Source organism: Tyto alba, unplaced genomic scaffold (genome assembly GCF_018691265.1).
Source record: "Tyto alba isolate M040663 unplaced genomic scaffold, T.alba_DEE_v4.0 Super-Scaffold_1000006, whole genome shotgun sequence".
Lineage (NCBI taxonomy): Eukaryota > Metazoa > Chordata > Aves > Strigiformes > Tytonidae > Tyto > Tyto alba.
The window spans coordinates 8,759,406-8,780,197 of record NW_024881272.1 but is presented as its reverse complement, the minus strand read 5'-3'; the positions used below and the strand labels follow the sequence as shown (position 1 = coordinate 8,780,197).

The 20,792-nt window shown below is 58.4% G+C and overlaps 1 protein-coding gene across 2 annotated transcripts; it reads right to left on the bottom strand.

The window, feature by feature from the left end:
• Window positions 1–529: 529 nt before the first annotated feature.
• Window positions 530–15,534, bottom strand: OLFML2B (olfactomedin like 2B). 2 transcript variants are annotated; one of them, XM_032998566.2, is made up of 8 exons: window positions 15,348–15,534; window positions 13,512–13,775; window positions 9,920–10,027; window positions 6,665–6,841; window positions 4,627–4,855; window positions 3,124–3,672; window positions 2,476–2,652; window positions 530–2,169 (listed from the first exon to the last, which is right to left on the bottom strand). In XM_032998566.2, the coding sequence occupies exons 1-8, from the start codon at window positions 15,483–15,485 to the stop codon at window positions 1,568–1,570; spliced, it is 2,244 nt and encodes a 747-aa protein (XP_032854457.2). In that variant the 5' UTR covers window positions 15,486–15,534; the 3' UTR covers window positions 530–1,567. The 2 variants fall into 2 exon arrangements, with proteins under 2 accessions (XP_032854457.2, XP_042660692.1); XM_042804758.1 differs by lacking the exons at window positions 13,512–13,775; window positions 15,348–15,534 and adding an exon at window positions 10,166–11,621.
• Window positions 15,535–20,792: the final 5,258 nt, after the last annotated feature.

The following is a 20,792-nucleotide window of genomic DNA, read 5'->3' as shown; positions in this document are numbered from 1 at the left end:
CCGCATCCTCAGCTGGCACCCGTGGGGGACTGCGCCTCTTGTCCCGTGTAGGTTTGTTCTCCGTGTCCCTAGCACTGAAGGCAATAAAATGGCTCTTTTATTTATTATTATTTTGCTTGTTAATCCTGTTTTACTTAAGCAAACGAGTAGGCAGCCAGCACCGTCTCTGCTGTCTCTTGGGCTGCAGGGTGGCTCTGCTCAGCCCAACGCTGGCACTGGCCAAGGCACCCGCACCCAGACCCCTCCCTGCTCCTGGGGAGGGGGCACCCACCATGACCTGCTCACCCAGAGCCTGAAGGGGGTCTCACCCCAGCTGCTGGCAACATGAGGACAACGGCAGGCAAGCCAGAGCCGAGCTCTCCTCAGGGCTGGAGCAGCCCAGAGGTCCCTTCCAGCCTTGACTGCTTCTTGGTGTGTAAACTGGCACACCCTGAACCAACCCCCAAAAAAAGAAAACTGCAAAAAAAACCACCGTGCCTTTCCATGCACCCAGAGGGGGAAACCAGACCCAAAGAAAATCCCAAACAGCTGCAAAGGTACTTGATCTTTTATTGTTGACAGCAGGTAAATACAAGATGCTGCCGCGCAGAAGGGCAGGGGCTGTGCCTCTGCGGGGGCTCCCGAGGGCCAACACCCGGGACCGGGGCGAGCGTGGCCACGGGAGGGCACACGGGCTGAGACCCCACGGGAGACGGAGCGGCAGTGGAACGGGGAGCAAGGGCTCCCCCAGCCCTTCCCGGGCTCCCCCAGCCCCGCAGCTCCCCACCCAGGCAGCCCAGCACCCGGCCGAGCAGAGCCTTCGCCCAGCAAATGCCAAAAAGGGGACTATTTTGGGTTACAAAAATGAACAAACAAAAGCCATCTACACCTATTTACAGCATCCCCCCCGCCGCCGCCAGCTGGGTGCAGACGTGAGTCAGGGCTTAAGGCGTGCCTGGCCCCCCCAAAGCAGGTTGCAAAGGGCAGAGCCCCGGCCAGAGGGGACAGTCCTCGGCGTAAGTGCCAGCACCGGGGGCTGCCGGAGCGGCGCTCGCAGCCCCGTTCTACAGCAGGATCTCCAAAGGGCCTGCTGGCCAGCGGCCGGGAAGAAGGTCCCGAGAGATGGGACATTCCCATGGGACGTGCACGTCCTCCCCTGGGACAGGCAGACATTCAGCACCCCGCCGGGACCTGGTGCCTGCAGCAGAAAGGCCAGCTTCATTCACACCGGTGCTGGGGCTCCCGCTGATCAGCTTCAGTTAAAAACCGCACCAGGAAGACCACGTCTGGGCCACATCCTCCTCCCCGGGGAAGGAGAGCTGGGTCTGCCCTCCCAAAGGAGATCATCCTCCTCCAGGGAAGGAAAATCAGAAGCAAGGTTACAGCAAAGACGAAGGGGGTGGTTCCAGCCTGGGGATTGATCTACAATCCGCCATAAAAAAGAAAAAAAAAAAAAAAAAAAACAGCTTGAAACAAAACCCATCATTTACTCTTTGATTTGTACAAAATAACAATAATAACAATAAAAATAATAATAAAAGGTGCTGGTGGCCTCTGGCTTGCAGTGTCCCACTGTGGCAGGGCGGTCTCAGTAGGCAAAGATGACGTGGTAGGTGACTTGGTGCCCATTGTCCCAGGCGTAGAGCAGGCGGTCCTTGGGGTTATAGTCTATCTGCGTGGTGTAGGCGTACTCGTTCTCAAAGAGCAGCCGGGGGATGATCTGCGTGTTGGTGTGCGTGTCAAAGGCGTAGGAGATGTTGGCGTTCCTCTTGTTGTAGCTGTCGACCGCGTACAGGACCCCACAGATGACAAAGCAGTTCCCGTAGAAGTTCTTCCGCAGCCCCGTCCGCCACGTGGTCTCCTTCTGGGTGCTGAGGTCGGCCGCGTTCAGCTTGCTCAGCACAATCACCTCTTGATTGAAGCCCTCGTAGCTGATGGCCGGGTAGATGACCCACAGGCCGTTCTCATCCACGGCGAAGTCCACATCCGAGTGGCCTCGCCACCGCCACGGGGTGGACTCCTCATAGGCCACGTCGTGCAGCATAGCCCAGGCGGCCACGTACCGCTGCTTCAGGTCGTATTTGATGATGTTGCGTGTGAAGGCCCGGTTGTAGTAGAAGGAGCCATTGTAAACAACGTGCCCCGTCCCAATCCAGCTGTAGGGGAGCTTGTAGGAGTTGCTCCAGCGACCTGCAGGGCAGAGACACCTTGCCGGCATGGCTCTCCCTTTGCTTTGGGGTTGCTGGTCCCACCACCAGCACCCTCTGCCCCCCCTCCACGGCCACCAGCTGCAGCCTGATGTGGTGACAAGCAAGGCCAGGGCCACCATGGGCAGCCTGACTTGCCCCGTGCTCTGAACCCCACACGCCAGGCACCGGCACCCCAGAGGGGAGGGTCCCAGGGCAGAGCTTCCCCCCACGGTGCAGCATCCCAGGGGACACTACTTGGACCAGCCGAGCGGTGGCCAGCGCAGCACCAGGAATGGCACAAGCCCACCTTGCTTGAAGTTGTCGAGGTTCCTGAACTCCACCAGCGTGTTCCCGTAGTAGTAGTTGGTGACGTAGATCCGCTCCTCCCGCGCCAGGGGGTCCTTCATCCAGGCCCCCTCGTTGCGCCCGTAGGTGTTCTGGGTGGTGGGCCCCGAGATGGTGGACAACGTGTCCTTGCAGCGCCCTGCGTGGGCAGAGAAAGGCTCGTGAGGCCTGAGGCAGGGCAGCCATACTCTCCCTGTTCCTCCTGGGGGTCTGTGGGTATCACCCCCTTACCTCCAGCCCATTGCCCACCCCACAGGAACCCTCACTGCCCTGGCCTGGCCTCAGCAGCACTAGCCAGATCCTAACAGCTCCCCACAACTTCAGCCATGTCCCTGCCCCAGCTGAGGATGCTGCCTGTCTCGGGTCCATCTCAAGGGAGGCCTCCTTCTGCCCTGCCCAGCCCTTCAAATGGGGAGGAGACTACAGTAGGTTCCAGAGTTAACGAATAAATAAACCTGACACCCCAGCGAAGTGCTGTCAAGCCACCGTCTCCATGACACCTCCCACCCGTGACCAAATCCAGGTGTGCTGTGCTTAGCAGGATATGCTGCAAGAATTAGCCAGCTCCCACGTGCACAGCTGGGTCGGTGCAGGACCTGCAGGCACTCACCGATGATGTTCCTGATGTCCTCCTCCTCCAGGGCCTGCTTCGGGGTGGCGGGGATTGTGGGGCTGACTGGCGTCGCTGGGGTGCTCACCTGTGCCCAGGCTTCTGGGATGCTCTCTGGGACAGGGCTTGTCCCCACGTCCTTTGAGGTCCCAGCGGTGGTGGCCACAGCAGGGCTGGGGACAGTGGTGGCAGCTGTGGGCGAGCTCTTCGTGACTGTGGCCACCACCGTGCTGGCCAAGGCTGCCAGTAGCTGCGGGGTCCCCTCCTCCACCAGCCCCACTGGGGCAGTCGTGGTCTCTGGGATGGGGGTCAGCTGGCTCACAGTGGTGGGGCCCAGCGTGGGCCCCGGGGACGTGGCAGGGGACAGGGGCACCGTGGCCGTCGCAGCAGTGTCGGCAGCCGGCGGGGTGGTGGGTTCGCTGTCAGGGGTGGGCGGCCATCCCACCGGGGAGGGCTTCCTCACGCCCTCGCCCGCCCTGCTGCTCGGCCTCAGGAGCTGGTCCTCGATCAGCAGGTCCACGGTGTTGTCCCCGCTGAAGAGCTCGTCCGCTGCCAAACACAGGCACAGGCGTCAGCCCCCCTGCGCTCGCCCCACCACTCTGCCTCATCTACCCACTTCTCCAGACGGTCTCGTACTAAATCCACCTGGTTTCCCTCTTAATTTCCAGCCGGAGAAGGGCTGCGTGAGCTTCAAGGGCTGACGGAGCCCACGTTAGAGGGTCAGTGAGACCCCACCACAGCTGCATCCCCCACTTCAGGCCAGGCAGAGAGGGAGGGGACGGAGAGCGATTCAGTCCTGCCAGGTCCCAGAGATGAGGCGGGATGGAGACACAGCGGCAGCGTCCAGGCAGATCCCACCCGCCTAACCCGGGCTGCCAAAGCGGGCGCCTCACCAGGGCACGGGGGCTGCCCTTTGCTCCCCCTTGTCTGAGGAGCCCACGAACCCACGCACGGCTGTGCTGGCCAGCCTCGCTGCCGAGCCGGCTTTGCAGAGAAGGGGCACCTGCCTTGTTTGCCCGTGCTGCCAAGCCTGGGGGGGCTCAGCCCCCCCGCTCTCCCCAACACCCTGCCGAGCTGCAGGGCAGCCAGCGGCCGCTCCGAGCCCCAGGCACCGCACAAACCTCCCGGGGTGCCATGGGGCAGGAGGATCTGCAGGACTAACATGTAATAAACTTGTGTTTACTTTCTGGAAAGGTGTTGGTGCTGGGTGTTTTAAACCCCAGAAGCGACCGGTTTCCTTAGCTACCAGGGATTTTCCATGGAATAACACCACCGCGCTGCTCCCCCCGCGCAGGGCTCAAAGGCTGGATGCCGCCTCGCTGCTTCCAGCGCTGAGGTACCAATCGTCCCACCTCCTCCTGCCTCCAAGCCCTCTTCCAGGGTGACCCCATGAGTTTTGCCCACACGTTCCCAGGGGACAAGTCAGGACTCGGGGGCAGATGCTGGCTTTGCTATGGGATGCAGCCATCCCTCCCACCGGACACAGCTGAAAACTCAACTCACGCTGCTCCTCAATGTCATTCTCCGACTCGGTGGACTGGGCTTTGTAGTAGGTGACCCCTCGGACGATGGTGGGCTTGGAAGGAGGCCGGCTCCTCACGTGCAGCTTCCTCTGCAAGAGCTGCTTGGGCTTCTCGTCCTCCGGAGAGAGATGCAGCTCTGAGAGGGACTCGACAGAGTTGATCTGCTGGGAGATGGTTTCATCTTTCAGGAATCTTTCTTCATATTTGCCCTGGAAGAGACGCAGGAGGCTGTTACGGGCTGGGATAGGCCAGGGCAGACATGTTTCGGGGGACAGGGCAGGTCAGGCTGGCCAGCCGAGCGTTTGGGTAGGACACACTGTCCTCTCTGCTTTCTCAGGGTCACCCTCCATCGCTTCTGCCATGAGAAACCCTCCAGGAGGCAGCAGGGGGGGTGGCAGACCAGCGTTGCCTCTGCCTGACCTCGGTGCCACCCTGCAAACCCCGGATTGGTGCTCAATAAGGCACAGGCTGTGGGATGCAGGACGCGTGGGCAGAGTGGGGGGACCCTGAGGCACCCCCCTCACTGCAACTGCTCGCACATCCACTCACCAGACACCCCCTTGCACGCCAGGGACCGGTGCCGGCCCTTGATCCTTACAGAACTTGCAACAGGCACCGAGCTTTGGCAGAGCAGAGAGGCTGCAGGCACCTTCCCAGCAGGACCAGGAACCCCCCCGAGGCAGGGACTGGGAACCCCACGCTGAGGCAGCCACCAGCTGCCACAGCTCATGCCCGAAGGATTTCATCTCGTTAAAGGAAATCGGAAAGACAGCCCCAAGGTTGAAGTGGTGCCCATTTGGCTGAGAAGACGGGCCCAGGGTTCCTTCTCAGCCCTGCGGCAATTAACAGCGAGAAAAGGGGAACATTGGGAAATGAGGTCACTCAGGGTAATAAAAGCCCTGCGCTTTGCTCTCCTGCCTGGCCGGGGCTGGCTCCTCTCCAGCGGGCAACGGAGCCCCTGCTCAGGTTACAGCCCGGGGAGCAGGGGGAGAGGGGCTGGGAGCGCTGCTGGACACCCTCTGCCACAGGGCACAGCTCTCCCTGGAGCAGAGCGTGCTGGCACAGCATGGTCGGTGCCATTTCCCCACCCACCGACCCACGGTGCACGCGTGGGAGCCCACCCTTCTCCCGGCCAGGGCTCGGGGAGCCCACCCCTGTGTAGGACCTGCAATGCCTGCTCTGGGTGCTAGCGGGGGACCATGTGCAGGCTGTCTTCATCCCCAGGAGCTGAGCACCCCTGTTTGGAGCTGGAAATGATGCAGCAACTGTTCCCCTCTCCTCAGACACTTCCTTTTGTCCTGCAGAGGGGACCCCAGGGTGAAGGCTGGATGCTCCAAGAGTCACCCAACACAGTTCAGAGCTGCACGAAGCCACCCTAGATTGCACCATTGAAGCAGCAAGGGGGTCAGGACACCCTGGACAGGCCTGTTTCCCAAAACATCCCTCTCGCTCCTCTCCAGGGCTGCACAGGAACCACTGCCCCAGGCAGAGGACGTGCCCACGCTGAGCAGACCCCACAGGGACCGCAGCAGCCTGGGGATGGGCGCTGGAGCCAGCGGGATGCCCAAGACTCTGCCTGGAGCCTGCCAGGCGCAGGGGCTGGCTGGGGAGGGGTAATTGTCCGGGAGGGAGGACGACAGGCTGTCCCTCCACCAAGCCCCCAAGCCCTGCTAATCAAAGGCTCCGAGTTTCCCAGCATTTCCCAGCCAGCCCCGCAATGACATCACTCTTTCCGAGCAGCACGGCCGCTGCTGACCTCGAAAACCAACAACCACACGGGAAGGGGGGAGGCCCAGGGAGCAGCCTGCTCCTGGTCCCTCCTACATCCCGGCGGCAGCAGGGCCGTGCCGAGAGAAGCAGGCTGGAGCCGGAGGCATGGAAACAGGGTCGGCCGAACCGAGAAGAAAATAACCCCGGGCCGGTGGCCTGCTGGGGGGCCACATCCAGGAGACACCCTCTGGGCTGGCTTCCAGGGCAGCAGAGACCTCGAGCCATGCAACCCATTTGGGTGGTCATACCTCTGCGTGCGTGTAGGCAGCCTCGGCGTCCCGCTGCAGCGAGCTCTCAATGTCGGCAAGGCTGTTGGTGATGAGGCTGGAGCAGTTCTCCCTGTCCCTGCGGTGGGCATCCTGCGGACCCTCCGCCACGTTGGCTCCTGCCCGGTAGCCTTCCTGCGTGAAGTTCCTGGACATGCCCTAGAAAAGCAAGAGAGGAGACTTTACCCCACGTGAAGACAAGGAAAGCTCCATGGCTCCCAAACCACAGCTCAGGAGCCAGCAAGCTCTGTGCTCCCATTCCGGGCTCACATCCAGGCTTCCCCATGGAGCTGTGCACTTCAGCTGCTAAGAAGGTGCCCCTGACGCCAGTGGGATCTAGAAACTCCATCCCTAGTGTGCACATCCCAGATTCTTGGCCTTTTACATCTTAGATGGCAACTGCTTTGAATAGATGGCACATCAGTCAAAGCATTTTTGCACAGAGGAGGGGGGTCGGTTCCCCCAATCCTTCATTTTCAATCTGTCCTGCCATTAATTTCTCCTAAAACCCACCATGACCTCCATCTGCAACCTCAAAATCGCCAGCTGATACAACAGCTGCAAGCTAAAGACAAAGCAGAGAAGCTGCCTTGCTAGAGAAGGCGCTAGCTCTGCGGACCAAGTATCTGGGCGTTCATTCCCCTGACTGATGTTATTTGCATAAAATATCTTGTTATACTGGAAACAACTCGTGATACGCTCTTGATACCATCCGGAGCTCAGTTAACCCCCAGCCACCTCCATGGGCATCTGAACACCCAGTCTTTACCCAGGAATCGTGAGTCACAGATTTATCACGCGACTTGGAGGCTGAGCCCAATAACCCAGGGACTTTTAGGCAAACTTTTTGCTGCAGTAAGAAAAGGTGCAGGGGATCTCATGATGCTCTCCTAGGAGCAGAAGCAGCTTTGACACTGTCCTCCTTTTGGGAGGATGACCGATTCTGACAGCCATGTGCCCTTATCACTGTTCTGTCTAATGTTTGGCTTATAACCTGCTTAGGGACAAAATCTGTCTCCCCTTGAGTGGGGAAGCATCAACTCCCAGCCTGTGATGCTGCTTGAGGCCACTCAGCTGCTTCGCCAGGGAGCAGCTGCCAAAAGCACACCCGCCTGGGAGGCCAATGCTTTGAAGTGATGCCAGGCTCTTGTTCAGCATCTCAGCTGTCCGATGTATCAGATCCTGTGGCTGATGCCGGGTGCAGTACTCCTTTCAGGAGGAATTTACATGTTAAGCCAGCAGCAGGAAGCATTTCACACCTGCTGCCTGCACCAGCTCTGCCCTGCCCCAGCAGCGCCGGGGAATCTTCATCTAACTCAGACCTCTCCTGTCCTCCATCCCCTTTGAGTGCCTGTAGGCAGCTTCAGCTGCTTGTTACATGATTCTACAGCCCCACTTCTGGGAAATTAAAAGACTGAAATTTGTGAATTCCTCCCTCCAACACCTTCAGTCCTCCATCTCTGGCCAAACTACTTCAGCCAGACCAGACTACTTCTGCCCATCTGCCTCACTGTGACAGGCTGTGAGCAGAGCAGCCATGCTGCAAGGTCACCCCGATGTGCCCAGACAGACAAATGCCACCAGCACCGCTTGAGCTGAACCCCCTGTGCAGGAAGGGGCTGGGAGGCAGGGCCACTTCAGTACCCAAGAACAACGTAGTGGTACCTGCACATGAAGTAGTCACTTGTGTCATTTGTCAGTACCCAAACCTCTAACTCTTACCTTGCCTTAGGCTCCAACTCAACCATCAAGAAGGTTTTTGAGAAACCTGCCCTCCCCACTCACTGACCCGACAGCCTGTGTCACTCTGGTCTGAGCCCTTTAAAGGTGATAATGTCTAACAGCACCACCCAGTCAACTAGTTTGAGGGTGAGACAGAGTATTGGACCACAGACCCATAAATGATACCAAAAAAAGTCTTGTCCCCTCCATCATCCCTGATCCAGCTAACTATGGATGTTAAGTAACAACAGACCATCCATCTGTCCTGATGGGGCCCTTTGTGTTCACCGTGGCATCCCCTGCTCTGGGTGAGCCCCGCTCACCACACCGTGGGATGGAGCTCACCCCACCACCAGACCTGTGGCTACCAGTGCCGCGGGGGCGAGGGTCCCCAGCGGGGATGCGTGGCATAGGGCTGGCAGCACAGCTCCCACTTCCCTCGCTCCTCTCCCTTAATTAGCAGAGGCTCAGCAGCAAACCCAAGTAACAACCAGGGAATACACTAAACCACAGGAAGAGGGCGGGATTGCAAACAAAAACATTGGTTCTTTGTTATTTTTAGACCTCAAAACCCCTTTTCCCCCTTTTGGGTCAATCACCATGCTTGGAAACCCAGAGCTCCCCAAGGCAAGGGTGCTCCTCTCGGCTGTCTCCTCCTTGACCTCGGGATGGAGCATGCCATGCCTTCCTGAAACACTTTTCAAGTGGAATTTTGGCTTTATAAATCATTGCCTCTCAGCTCCTGGCTGCAAACAGGACTGCTCTGCTCCGACAAGAATGTGGAATTACTGTCCCAGATATGGACCACGGGAGAAAACTCCAGTATTTAATCTGGCAACCTGTTGCTACATAGCTGAGCGCAGCTTAACAAACTGCAAACCCTACGCTGTGCTAGCCAAAGAAATATTAAACTGTATAGAAGTGAAAATTATTTCACTGGAAGTCTGCTCTAAAAAAAAAAAAAAAAAGGAAAGTACTTTATCTTTTTAGCAGTGTTGAGGGTTCAGCTCTTTTTTAACGCAGGCCAAGATGAAACTGTCCTGAAGGAATCTGACCTCCTTGGCTACCAGTAGTCCTGATGAGCATACCCCAGCACCAGTCCCAAACCTCTTGTCCCCACATCAAACAGCACAAAAGCATCCTGTTGAGAGCAAATATCACACCAGCACAGATGTAGAACGGAAGAGGAAAAACATAACAGCAGGCCCTTCTGACCCCAAGAAGATGCTGGTCCTGGTGAGGCTTCAGCTGGGATGCTGCACCCAGTTTGGGCCACGAGGGATGGGGGGAACTGGAGAGGGTCAGGGGAGGCTGATGGGGTGGTGTTGCGCTGGGCACAGCCCATGAGGAACGGTGGGCAGTCTAGTCTGGTCAAGTTTAGTTTCAGCCAAAGAGTTGATTAACATTTCTTCCAAAAGGAACGAGGCTCTGAACACACCAAAGGTACCAAGAACTTGTTTTGAGGCAAGTCCTGCTGAAGGCAACAACTCTGAAGGAGAGCAGGACTCATCTTACCTCCTCGAGCTTTTCCACCCGACCCACCAGCTTGGTTGTGACCGAGTGCAGCTTCAGAAGGTCTAAGCCATAAAAGGCACTTTCCAGCATCTCAACGATGGAGGACAGCTGCAAGGCAAAGGGAGCGCACCGTCAGTCAGAGCCACTTGCTATAAAGTACCCTGTGTGGTTGCTACACCTGGAAGTCAACGGCAATGTACACATCTGAGTGCAAGAAATTTATTTAAAAAGCAAGTTTTTCCTTACACAGCCCTGCCGTACTGCTGCCATGGTCAGAGCACAGCATGCAGAGCAACGCACACCACCTCCACAGAGCTTCAGGGCTACGGGAGCTTGTTTTGGGTGCTGGGGATTAGTAAGGAGAGCAAGGAGAAGCACTGCCCTCCTTGCCAGCTCTAGGCAGGCTCTCTCACAAGTCCAGAGGCTTAGCTACTCCATCAGTGACGTGACTGGCAGCAAAACAGGCAACAAGAGAACAGCAGCTCAAATAAAAGTGAGTTTGAGATCAGCCTCTGAGTTCGTGCCATCCTGCGCTTTTTTTCCTGGAACAAGAAGAAACTTGTTAAAAATTTTTAAAATGTTCACAAATGCAAGAGTGAAGCAACTGAAACTCAGTGCCAGCCTGGTAACAGTTTGCTTCCCTGGAGAACAACTTTATCAGAGGGATGATGCCTTCTCCTTCAACCACCCATTTCAGAGACGCCCTACATTTAACTCACCCCCTTCCCGCAGTGGGAAGGGTTGTGTCCCCACGCCCTGCCCAGCATCAGCCCTTGCTCACAGACCATAGGGATCCAGGCAGCAATACCCTCACTCTGCAATTTGTACAGTTCCTGGTGCTTGCTCCGCAGAGGACAGCGCTGAGCAAGGAATGAGCTGGTGAGAAGGGCTCCCAGGCCATTCCCAGCCTCAGATCCCATGTGTCTGCTCCCTCCGGTCCCACATGTCCCCACAGCACTGCAGACCTTACAGCCTTGAAGGCTAAGAAGTATTTTCAATGATGGGAATTACTACAAGGAGGTGACATTTTCTCCCAGCAGCTACAAACTGGTCAACAGAGCTCCATAAACATGGGAGAAGTACAGGCAGCGCTGCTGGCAGCACTCTGAGTTTCCACCCCGGCCTCTGCAGTCTCCCTGCAGAGCTGACAGCAAAGGAAAGATTTTTTGGGGCCAGATAAAATGGGAGCATTAAGAGACAAGGACTGTTTTATGGCTAGGCATCCACTTTCCACCAAGAACTGGACGGAGACAACCGATACAATGCACGCAACCTGCCAGACAGCCACTGGAGACAGGCGCTTTCCCTCCAGGCTGGATAATTTCCATCAATGCACAAAGGTTGCAGACTTTATTAACCACCTCCCAAAACTTCCTGAACAGGCTCCTTACATGGACTCTGCACCCAAGCCACCCCAAAACACATCTGTGCCTACAAGCAGAGGAGCAGCATGCTGCGATTTCACAAAAATAGATCTTAGATTTAGCTACCTCCCTGCCAACACCAAGTTGACCCTCCCCAAAAGACCATACCAATGCACACACCACCTTGCTGGCTTTTTCCCTTCACCTGCTGTGGACTTAGATGATCTGATGGTCCATGAATTTCCACAGGACATTATTAAAGGCACAGATGGGACTGAAACCTTCAGCTAGGATGCCCAGCGCAGCCATGAGACTGAGTTGGGGTGCCCCAGGGGGTATGTTCCTGCTGCCTGGGCTTATCTACTCCCTTCCTCTCCATTCCCTCAGGGACACATCCTCCAGCCCACCCATCATAAGGAAGGGGTCTCATTTTAGGGAACTTGCCATGGCTCTCCCACAGGGGGAGTACCCAGGGCTTTTGAGTCAGAGCATAAAAAAGCCTGATAAAACACAACAGACATAGGGAACGACTCTATGTGCTTCCCACTGCCGGGTTGGGCAAGAACGATGCTCATCGGACCAACAAGGAGAGTAAAACCCCTGGGGCTGTTAGGAGCAAAGGGGTGGCCTGGCCCGGCCCTCCCAGCCCCCCTCACTCCCGATGAGCATGGGAGCTGCTCCTCACCAGTCACGTAAGAACTGGAGCTGTGTCCTCTCCTGCTTCCCCAGCTTCTCCTACGAGAGGTGGCTGTTCCCAGCCAGCCCGACTCCAGGAGGGGCTCTGTGCTCACCGAGAAGGCAAGCCTCTTTTCACAGCTCCTGGGGCTTGACTTTCGCTGCAAAGAAAAAAAAAAAACCCACGTGCATATATTTGGATAAACCTTGTGAAATCATTTGGCCATAGATCCTTGCGAAATGAGCAGGGGAGCCTGGGCCAGTTCCTAGAGGACAAGCTCTCACACCACAGCTGGCTGTGAGCAGCTCCCCGGTTGGGAAGAGGCAGCGGGAGCCAAGGCACAGCTAGCCACACCGCTCCGCTCCTTCTGCAGCCTGCCCGGCCCCGGCAGGGACAGGGACAGGGAGAGGGGTGGCGGAGGAGCTCCGCCTGCCTCCAGGCAAGGGACTGACTGCTGGAGTGGCTCTGTCCCCTCCCCTAACCCCAGAGAGCTCACAGCTCCTCATCTAAGGCCAAGCAGGACGTCCTGGCTTCTCCTGCAGACGAGGGACCGCCAAACAACTCCAGACTGAGACTCCTTCTTCCCTGAAATGATGGATTGTCTGCCTGTGCCTGTTTATCTTCTCTACCTGCAGGGGAGCTTGGACAAGAAGCTGCTAACTGTCTGCAGTCGGACAAGATGAAACACATCCTTGAGCTCCAAATTAATTAGAACAAAGCCATGGCGGTGGCCCCGGCACAGGCTGCCCCCCAGCCCCCCGCCTGCCTTCCCACCTGAGCTGGGACTAGCAGCACTGCCCCGGGGTACATCCCATCACCACCCACAGGGGTGCCACCAGCACTCCACCTTCTATTTCTGGGGACTCCCCAGGGCTGGACCAAGCCAGTGACCCTTTGGGGAGGATTTCTGCTGCCCTACCAACAGAACAAACTGAAAAACTCCGCAGGGTCTGCTGCCAGCTGCTAGACCAGCAAAAGTAAGCATCCAGTAAAAGTCACGAGTCCTTAGAACAAACACCGTCACGTTTGGAAGAGAGGTACATATTCCTAAAGAGATAAAATACTAAATAGTTTAGAAGCATCATCATTTAAAACAACAAAATCCATCAGCCAGCTGTGTAGCACACCCTCACGCTGACGCATCGGCAGCTTTTGGCCCATGGAAGCCGAACAGCTTTTTGCGTGGGTCCTTGGGAGCCCCTCTCTGTGACGGGAAAAAGACCTGGCAGCTGCTGAGAGGAACAGAACTGCTCCCTGGGGACGTTTAGTGCTGGACAAAGGGCAGGGAGCAGTCCAGTCCCTCCTGGGGTTCCAGTGCAGGCAGCCACGGCAGACCCCAGGCAGCATGGGGTGAATCGAGTGAATCATCGACTGCAGCTGCTCAAATCAACCCCTTAAGCTGAGCTTGACTTTTATATCAAACATGCAGATATAAAAGTAACTAGGGGACGTTTTAGCAAAAAAAAGTTTTTTAGAAAAAGCCCCAAAAGGAAAGGCTTCAAGAAGATCTCCCCCTCCCAAAAGAATCCTGAATTCAAACCACTCTCCCTACCTTCAGGTCGCTGCTCTCCGCCTCCCGCAGCTTCTTCAGCCTGAAGTCCCCCTCGCAAGGATTGAGCGCCGAGGGGGGGGCCACGCACGCACACTTGCAGCTGGGTCCTGACGTGATGGTTTCCACCGTGTAAAAATCCTCCGCTTTGAAAGCGCCCTCGTTAATCCTTTGGCAGGCGCCGCGGCCCAGGGGTCTGACCAGGCATTTGCACCGGCAGTCGGAGCCTTCGGACACCGCCTTCACCTTGTCGTAGTCACCTAACAGCTGAGCACAGGTCACCAGCAGTTAGCAAACTTCATGTCCTCCGCTTGCCCAGCAAGGGACAGGGACACCCTGGTCCCTGAGATACACACAGGAACGCATCGGACACCCTGAACCTCGAGGAAACTGGCCGGCTCTTCCAAAATCTGCTGACCAAGAAGTTTTCTAGAGAGCACAGAGCCTTCTGATCCCTACCTACAAGGGGAATGAAAACCGGCTTCTTCCATCGGGGTATTTTTTATCCTACTTTACATAAAATGGACCTTGACGCTTTGAATTTTAAATATGATAATTTTAAATGCAAACACCATCCTGCTGTCTTTTAATGCTCCATGTCCAGTAGACCCAATAAGTCACCTGCTGCCCTGAGCAAGATTTCTTTACACGGGCAAACAGGGTAAGGGTGGTCTGGAAGGGTGACTGAAAGCCACCCTATAAGCAGCATAACCTGGTGGTGAAACAGTATTTCTGATTAGCCCCATACAATGCCAGGAATTTCCTTTACAGAGATTTGCAGACAGCACTTCTGAAAGCCCAAGCACAAAAATAACTTTGACGGTATGTTTCCAATAGTCTCCACGTTAGCCATTTCCGAGGGCAGATAATAGCACACAGCCCGATCGGCCAAATCTCACAGAAACCTCCACCGCATCCCACTGGTGGGGAAAGAGCCTGGATTCCCTCCCGTCTGCACACAAAAGAGGCTCCACCAATTCCCCTCCCAAGGAGCTCCCTGTTTCTCGAACCGCCCCCCCCCCCCGCCCAGGGAAAGGACAGGATGGAGGCTGCGAGCTGCTCCCCGCCGGGCTCCGGGAGCTCACGGCACCCCGGGCGCTGCACTCCCTGGGTGTGCACAGCATCCCCCCCGCACCGCCGAGCGTGTACACCCAGCACCTCCCAGGGTGCGCCCAGCATCCCTCCGGCACTGCCCAGCCCCACGCCGCGGGTGCCCTGCACCCCCCAGGGTGCGCCCAGCATCCTCCCCGGGGTGCGCCCAGCATCACCCCCGGGGTGCGCCCAGCATCACCCCCGGCTGTGCCCTGCACTCCCCAGGGTGCGCCCAGCTTCCCCCCCGGCTGCGCCCAGCATCCCCCCCCGGGGTGCGCCAGCATCCCTCCAGCACTGCCCAGCCCCCACGCCGCGGGTGCCCTGCACCCCCCGAGGCGCCCTGCACCCCCCAGGGTGCGCCCAGCTTCACCCCCCGGGGTGCGCCCAGCATCCCCTCCGGCACTGCCCAGCCCCATGCCGCGGGTGCCCTGCACCCCCCAGGGTGCGCCAGCATCCTCCCCGGGGGTCGCCCATCCTCCCCGGGGTGCGCCCAGCACACCCCGGGGTGCGCCCAGCATCACCCCGGGGTGCGCCCAGCACCCCCCGAGGCGCCCTGCACCCCCTAGGGTGCGCCCAGCATCACCCCCGGGGTGCGCCCTGCACCCTCCCGGCTGTGCCCTGCACCCTCCAGGGTGCGCCCAGCTTCCCCCGGCTGCGCCCAGCATCCCCCCCGGGGTGCGCCCAGCTTCCCTCCGGCACTGCCCAGCCCCACGCCGCGGGTGCCCAGCACCCCCCCCGCTCCCCTACCTGGGAGAGGATGTTCTCCTGGTTGTCCGCCTCGTCCTGTAGCGGCTCGGCGGAGGGCCCGGCCGTGCCGGCGGGGGGGGTCCCTGCCCGGCAGCCGGCGCCCAGCGCGGCCAGGCAGAGCAGCAGCGGCAGAGCCATGGACGGGCGGCGGAGGGGGCCGGGGCCGGGGCCGGGGCCGGGGCCGGGGCCGGGGCCGGCGCGGAGCCGCCGCTGCTCGCTCAGGTGCGGCGCGGCGGGCGCGGGCGGGGCCGGGCCGGGCTCCCGCCCCGGTCTGTCTGTCTGTCCCTCTGTCTGTCCGTCCGTCCGTCCGTCCGTCCGCCCTCCCTCCCTCCGGTCCTCCCTTCTTTCCCCCCTATCCTCCCTCCTTTCCCCCCGGTCCTCCCTCCCTCCTTCCCTCCGCGGCGGGACGGGCCCCCGGGCGGGGCCGAACGGGCGGCGGGGCGGGACCGGGGCCGCCCCGGGCGGTGCTTCCCACCTGCGGCGGGAGGGTCCCCGCAGCCCGCCCCCAGCCCGGGGGCTCAAGATGCCTTCATGGAAAAGGGCGAGCCCTGACCCGGGGCGGGGGGGGGGGGGGGGGGGGAAGGCTGGGGCCAAGGGGAGGGGACACGGGGACTTGAGCATCGTCCGCCCGAAGCAGGTTGCGGTGAGCTTCCGCGCATGGGGCTTCTCTGGAGGGCTGCAACCCACCCTCCCAAAACACCCGCACCGCCCGTCTGCACCAAGCGAACCTGCGCATCCCACCCCTGCGGTTCGCCAAGCAGCTGGTGGGGGACAGAAAGCCAACCTTGCAGCCTGCCTGGCTCCTTTTCCACCTCTAGTAACAGCCAGGCTCTCATCCTCCATGTGCTTTGGGACATGGGGAAGCCATCCTCATGGCACAGCACGCCACGCCTGCAGCTCCCCAGTGACACTGTACGCACTGGGGTCACGCAAGCAGTCCATGTTTTGAAGGCAGGCTCCTAGTCGTGACTGCTGGTCTCTGTGTACTTACTGAAATTTAGGCTGACGCTGTTGGGAAGCGGCCACGCTCTGGCAGCCCTGTATCCTTCTGCACCTCCTGCCAGACGGAAATGTCCTGGACACGCTGTTCCTGCAGAAAGTACAGGCACAGCATCCTCTGCTGCGTAGGTGTCTGCGTGCAGTGGTGGTGTCTGGGCCTTGTTAATTCCTAATGAAAGCTGAGATTCCCTTGTAAATATAACGGTGGTGATCAAACACACACCAGCACCATGCCCCAGGCATGGCACGGTCTCGTGATTGCCTCAAAACGTGCCCACAAGTCAGAGGGAGAAGCCACATGCACAGCGAGTGGCACAAGAGGTCGCGCAGAGCTCTGGCTGAAGCAAGGCTGTGCACCCCCAGTGCTTATTGTGTACGTGTCCCAAAACCACCCCCAAACCTGCTGCCTGCAGCCCTGGGACAGGGCACCTCTCTAGAGGGGTTCTGGCTCTCCCATCCCATTGCTCTCTCCCACAGACAGACTGCAGGGTTGGAGCAGCCAGACACAAAGAAAACATCTTGTGTGAGAGAGGAAGCGGCTGTGGCATGGGGGGACAGCAGAAGCTGCTGACTCCAGGGCCAGGACCGCAGGCTTCGTTTGGCATGGCACCGTGCCCCCCTCTCCTCCGGCCTCCCTGGGAAGCAAAGCTCGTGGGGAAGGGGGCAGGGATGCACAGGTCCCTGCAGCTAGGCTGAGCAGAACAGAGCATCGGCGAGGCTGGGAGGACAAGGACTGCCAACCTTTGGGCAACTGGAGAGCTGTAGGAGGGGAAAGGCATGGCTAAAATCCTCCACCCCCACCCCAGCCTCTCTCAGGGATAAAATGCCGCTCAGGCACCAGCTCCTTCACTTCCATTTCAACCACTTAGTGTTGACAACAGCTGAGCTTCCCTGGGGGCAGCTACTCCATCTGTCAGCACAGACTGCCCCGGGGCTAAAAGGCTGGGGCTTCTGAAGCCCCCAGCTCATGTCCTGTGGGGCCTCCAGGAGATCTCGGCTGGATCAGGGTGCTGGACCCCCAAGCAGAAGTGTCACTGTCCAGGCTGGCAGCTGGAAACAGCCTTGAGAGGTCCCGCTGCAAGCAGCACCTAAAATTTTTTAAGCTTTTTCCCAACGGTCGCTTTCAAGGCTGGAAAAAGAAAGATAACAAATCCACCACAGTATTTCAAAATGAAAAGGAAGGATTTCACATATTACTGACATCCTGTGTTGATTTCTTTTCCTTGTAAGGGGAAGAAAGCCATCCTGGTGGTATTTAGCTTGGGTAAAAGACAAGTTTAAGCCGGTCCTTTGGGGGCAAGAAGAGACAGCAACAGGCACTTTGGGTTTACTGTGGTCATCTCTAAAGTCTGAACATTCCCCCTTCAAGAAAAAAACAAGACAAACCCACAGACAGAGGAGGACAGCAGAGCAAGCAAGTGTGGTCCTGGTTTTTCTGTCTCGCTGAAGAAGGCTGGCCCAGACCCTGGCCCAAACATGAGGCCCCAGTATCCCCACACCTCACCCCATTCTGTGTGACTGATCTCATGCAAAGCCAGAGCTGCCCAAGGAAGCAGGTAGACTGTGTTCTTCAAGTGCCCCAAGCGAAAACCCCACTGGGTCTGGGAAAAAAAAGGGAATCTAGCAGCCCCATGACAGGCAACAGAGCATCTCTGTGCCTGGAGCTGTGGATGCAAAATAACTGCCCCCCCCCTCACTCCCTGGAAAGCATGCCCTTGTGCACCTTCCACCTCCCTGTGCTGAGCTGGGCCCCCCGAGAGGTCTGGGCAGCGCTGTGTGAGAGGCACCGGCAGCAGGGAGGCTGCGATGCTCTGGGTCAAGTCAGGCCACGGGTGCGATGGCAGGAGGCTTAAAATCTGGGCTGCCCCCGATGGTAGGTGCAGGGAGCCATTCCTTTAGATGTTTGGGGGGGGGGGGGGGGTGCCGGGCTTGGCGGGACCGAGGGAGGCAGCGCCTGCGGTGGCACATCGCGCCCCCCCAGGGCAGCGGCCGCCGTCCTCCGCGCCGGGGCGGCCGGGCGCTCCCCCCGCCCGGGCACTGCTCCCCGGGGGAGGGTGGGGGACCGCGGGTGGGTGACCCCGAGCGGGACCCCGCGTGGGGGAGCGCCGGCCCCCCCGCAGCGCTGCCGCTCTGCCGCTCCGCGCCGGGCCCGCCGCGGTCCCGCTCCGCGGGGGCGCAGCACCCCCGCGTGGCACCGCAGCCCCGCGCGCGGCCCGGCTCAGACAAACCGGGTGCTCGGGGCTGCCCGCTCGTTAAAATTCTCGGCAATTAAAACGCTTCATACCGAGGGCAGAGAGCCAGGGTTGGCCTGACTGAGACACACCCCCCCCCTCCCCGAGCATTCTCCAGGCTGAACGGCCCCCGGCTGGCTCAGCCTTTCCTCGCAGGAGAGGTGCTCCAGTCCCTTCCTCACCTTACTGGCTCTCGGCTGGACTCTCTCCAGTAAGTCCACGTCTCGCTTGTACTGGGCAACCCAGGACTGGGCACAGCGCTCCAGGTGTGCCCCACCAGCGCGGAGCAGAGGGGAAGGATCACCTCCCTCGACCCGCTGGCAGCGCTCCCCGTAACGACCCCAGGACACCGTTCACCACTGTTGCTGGCTCATGTTCAGCTTGGTGTCCACCAGTGCTCTCAGGGCCTTTTCTGCCAAGCTGCTTTCCAGCCAGGTGTCCCCCAGCATGAACTGGAGTACGGGGTTGTTCCTCCCCAGGTATAAGACTTTGCACTTCCCTGCGTTGAACTGCCTGAGGTCCCTGTCAGCCCTTTTCTCCAGCCTGTCTCTGGATGACAGCATGACTTTCTTCTGGTGTGTCAGCCACTCCTGCCACTCTTGTATCAGCAGGGGAAAGGAAGGGGGAAGGACACACACCTACACAGGACACACCCTGGCTAATTTAGGGCCAAAAGCTAAGATACACCTAACATCCCCGGTGGGACATGGGGGGATCTAGAGGCTGTGGCTGATCCTCGCACATTCCTGGTACATGCTGCAGCTCTTCCCAGCACCTCCATGTGGCCTCCGCTCCCGTGGCTTTTGGTCCCACGGCCTCGGGTGCCAGCACCACATCCTGTTGAGAGAGACCAAAATTGCAGGAGAGAGGTCTCCTTGTTAGCATTCCCATGCTGGATTTTCTGAGGCATTCTAAGCTAGTCCAACTGTTCCTACCAGAGGTCACATGTAGAAAGAGGCTGGTGGAGTATGTCCCTTGGCTTTACAGCTCAGTGCTTGCTGCGAACAGCAGCCACGGGCTCACAAAGGCTTCTGAAGCTGCCAAGGGCCAGCAGAGAGATATCCGAGCATCTGAAGTGAGGTGGACTCAACAGATGCCACTCACCTGGAGACAGGACGTGCTTGGATGGCAGGAGGCCACGCAGCCTGGCGAGTGCCTGCAGCAAGTGGTGACAGTCCCTCGTGCATCCACTCCACCACGCAGCTTTGTGCAGGTGCCCAGGGTGAGGGAAGCTCTCTCCTACCTCCATCCACCAAAGGAGGAAATCCATCTCATGGAGCAAATTGGCTAGACAGGAAAGCTCGTGATGTGACCCTGCGTTGCACGGCAATTGAGAGGTTTCCCTCCTGACCTCAGCAGTGACACTTGTGTTTATGCCTGTGAGTCAAAGGAGACCTGGGTGAACAGGCACATACTCCGGAAACCGTGCTTTTCTGAGGCTGTCCAACCTGTGTCACCTGTGGGAGGCACAACTGCATCAAGCCTGACCTTTCAGCATTCCTCCTTCAGCAAGCCCTGGGCAGACAGAAGAGGTCTGTCCAAGCCAAAATTTAAAAATATGTTTTAATAATAATAATAATAATAATAATAATAGAACTTTAAAATAATGTTTTTTAAAACTTGGAGCAGGCTGGGAGAGTCGCACTGTGTCAGATGGGCTAGCTGGCTGAGATGAGCCCCAGGCTTCCTGGGTAGGTCTCTTCAACCTTTTAAGAGCTTACGAGAGGAGCTTGAAGCTGGGTTTAGAATTTGCACCAAGCTGAGCTGCATAAGAATTGAGTACAAACCTCAGGACAGATTACTGTAGTATGAGAAAAGTGGGACTCCATACAAGTTCTGCCTTACAATCATATTATGATGAAATTCATGGCTTCCTATTCCCATCCAGCAAGCAGTGCCAGACCCTGGGGCCTGGCTGTTTCCCACCAATGTCAGAGACTTTTCAGACCTGCCTGGGGTTTCCTGCACACCACGGGTGCCTGTCCTGTGCTGGTGCTGGTACCTGCAGGGTGCAGCCAGCACAGCCCCCATGGCAGCCTCAGAGACCCCGCAGCCCTGGTCTTCACCCATGTGAACCCCTGCCCCATGGTTACCCCATGCGTGGCACGGCCAGGAAAACGGGTCTGGTTAGGAGCCCAGCTTTGAACAGCATGAAAGATGACAAAAAAATCCCAAGGGTAATGGAGGGGAGTGTCTGTCCCCTTGACCCCCAGGG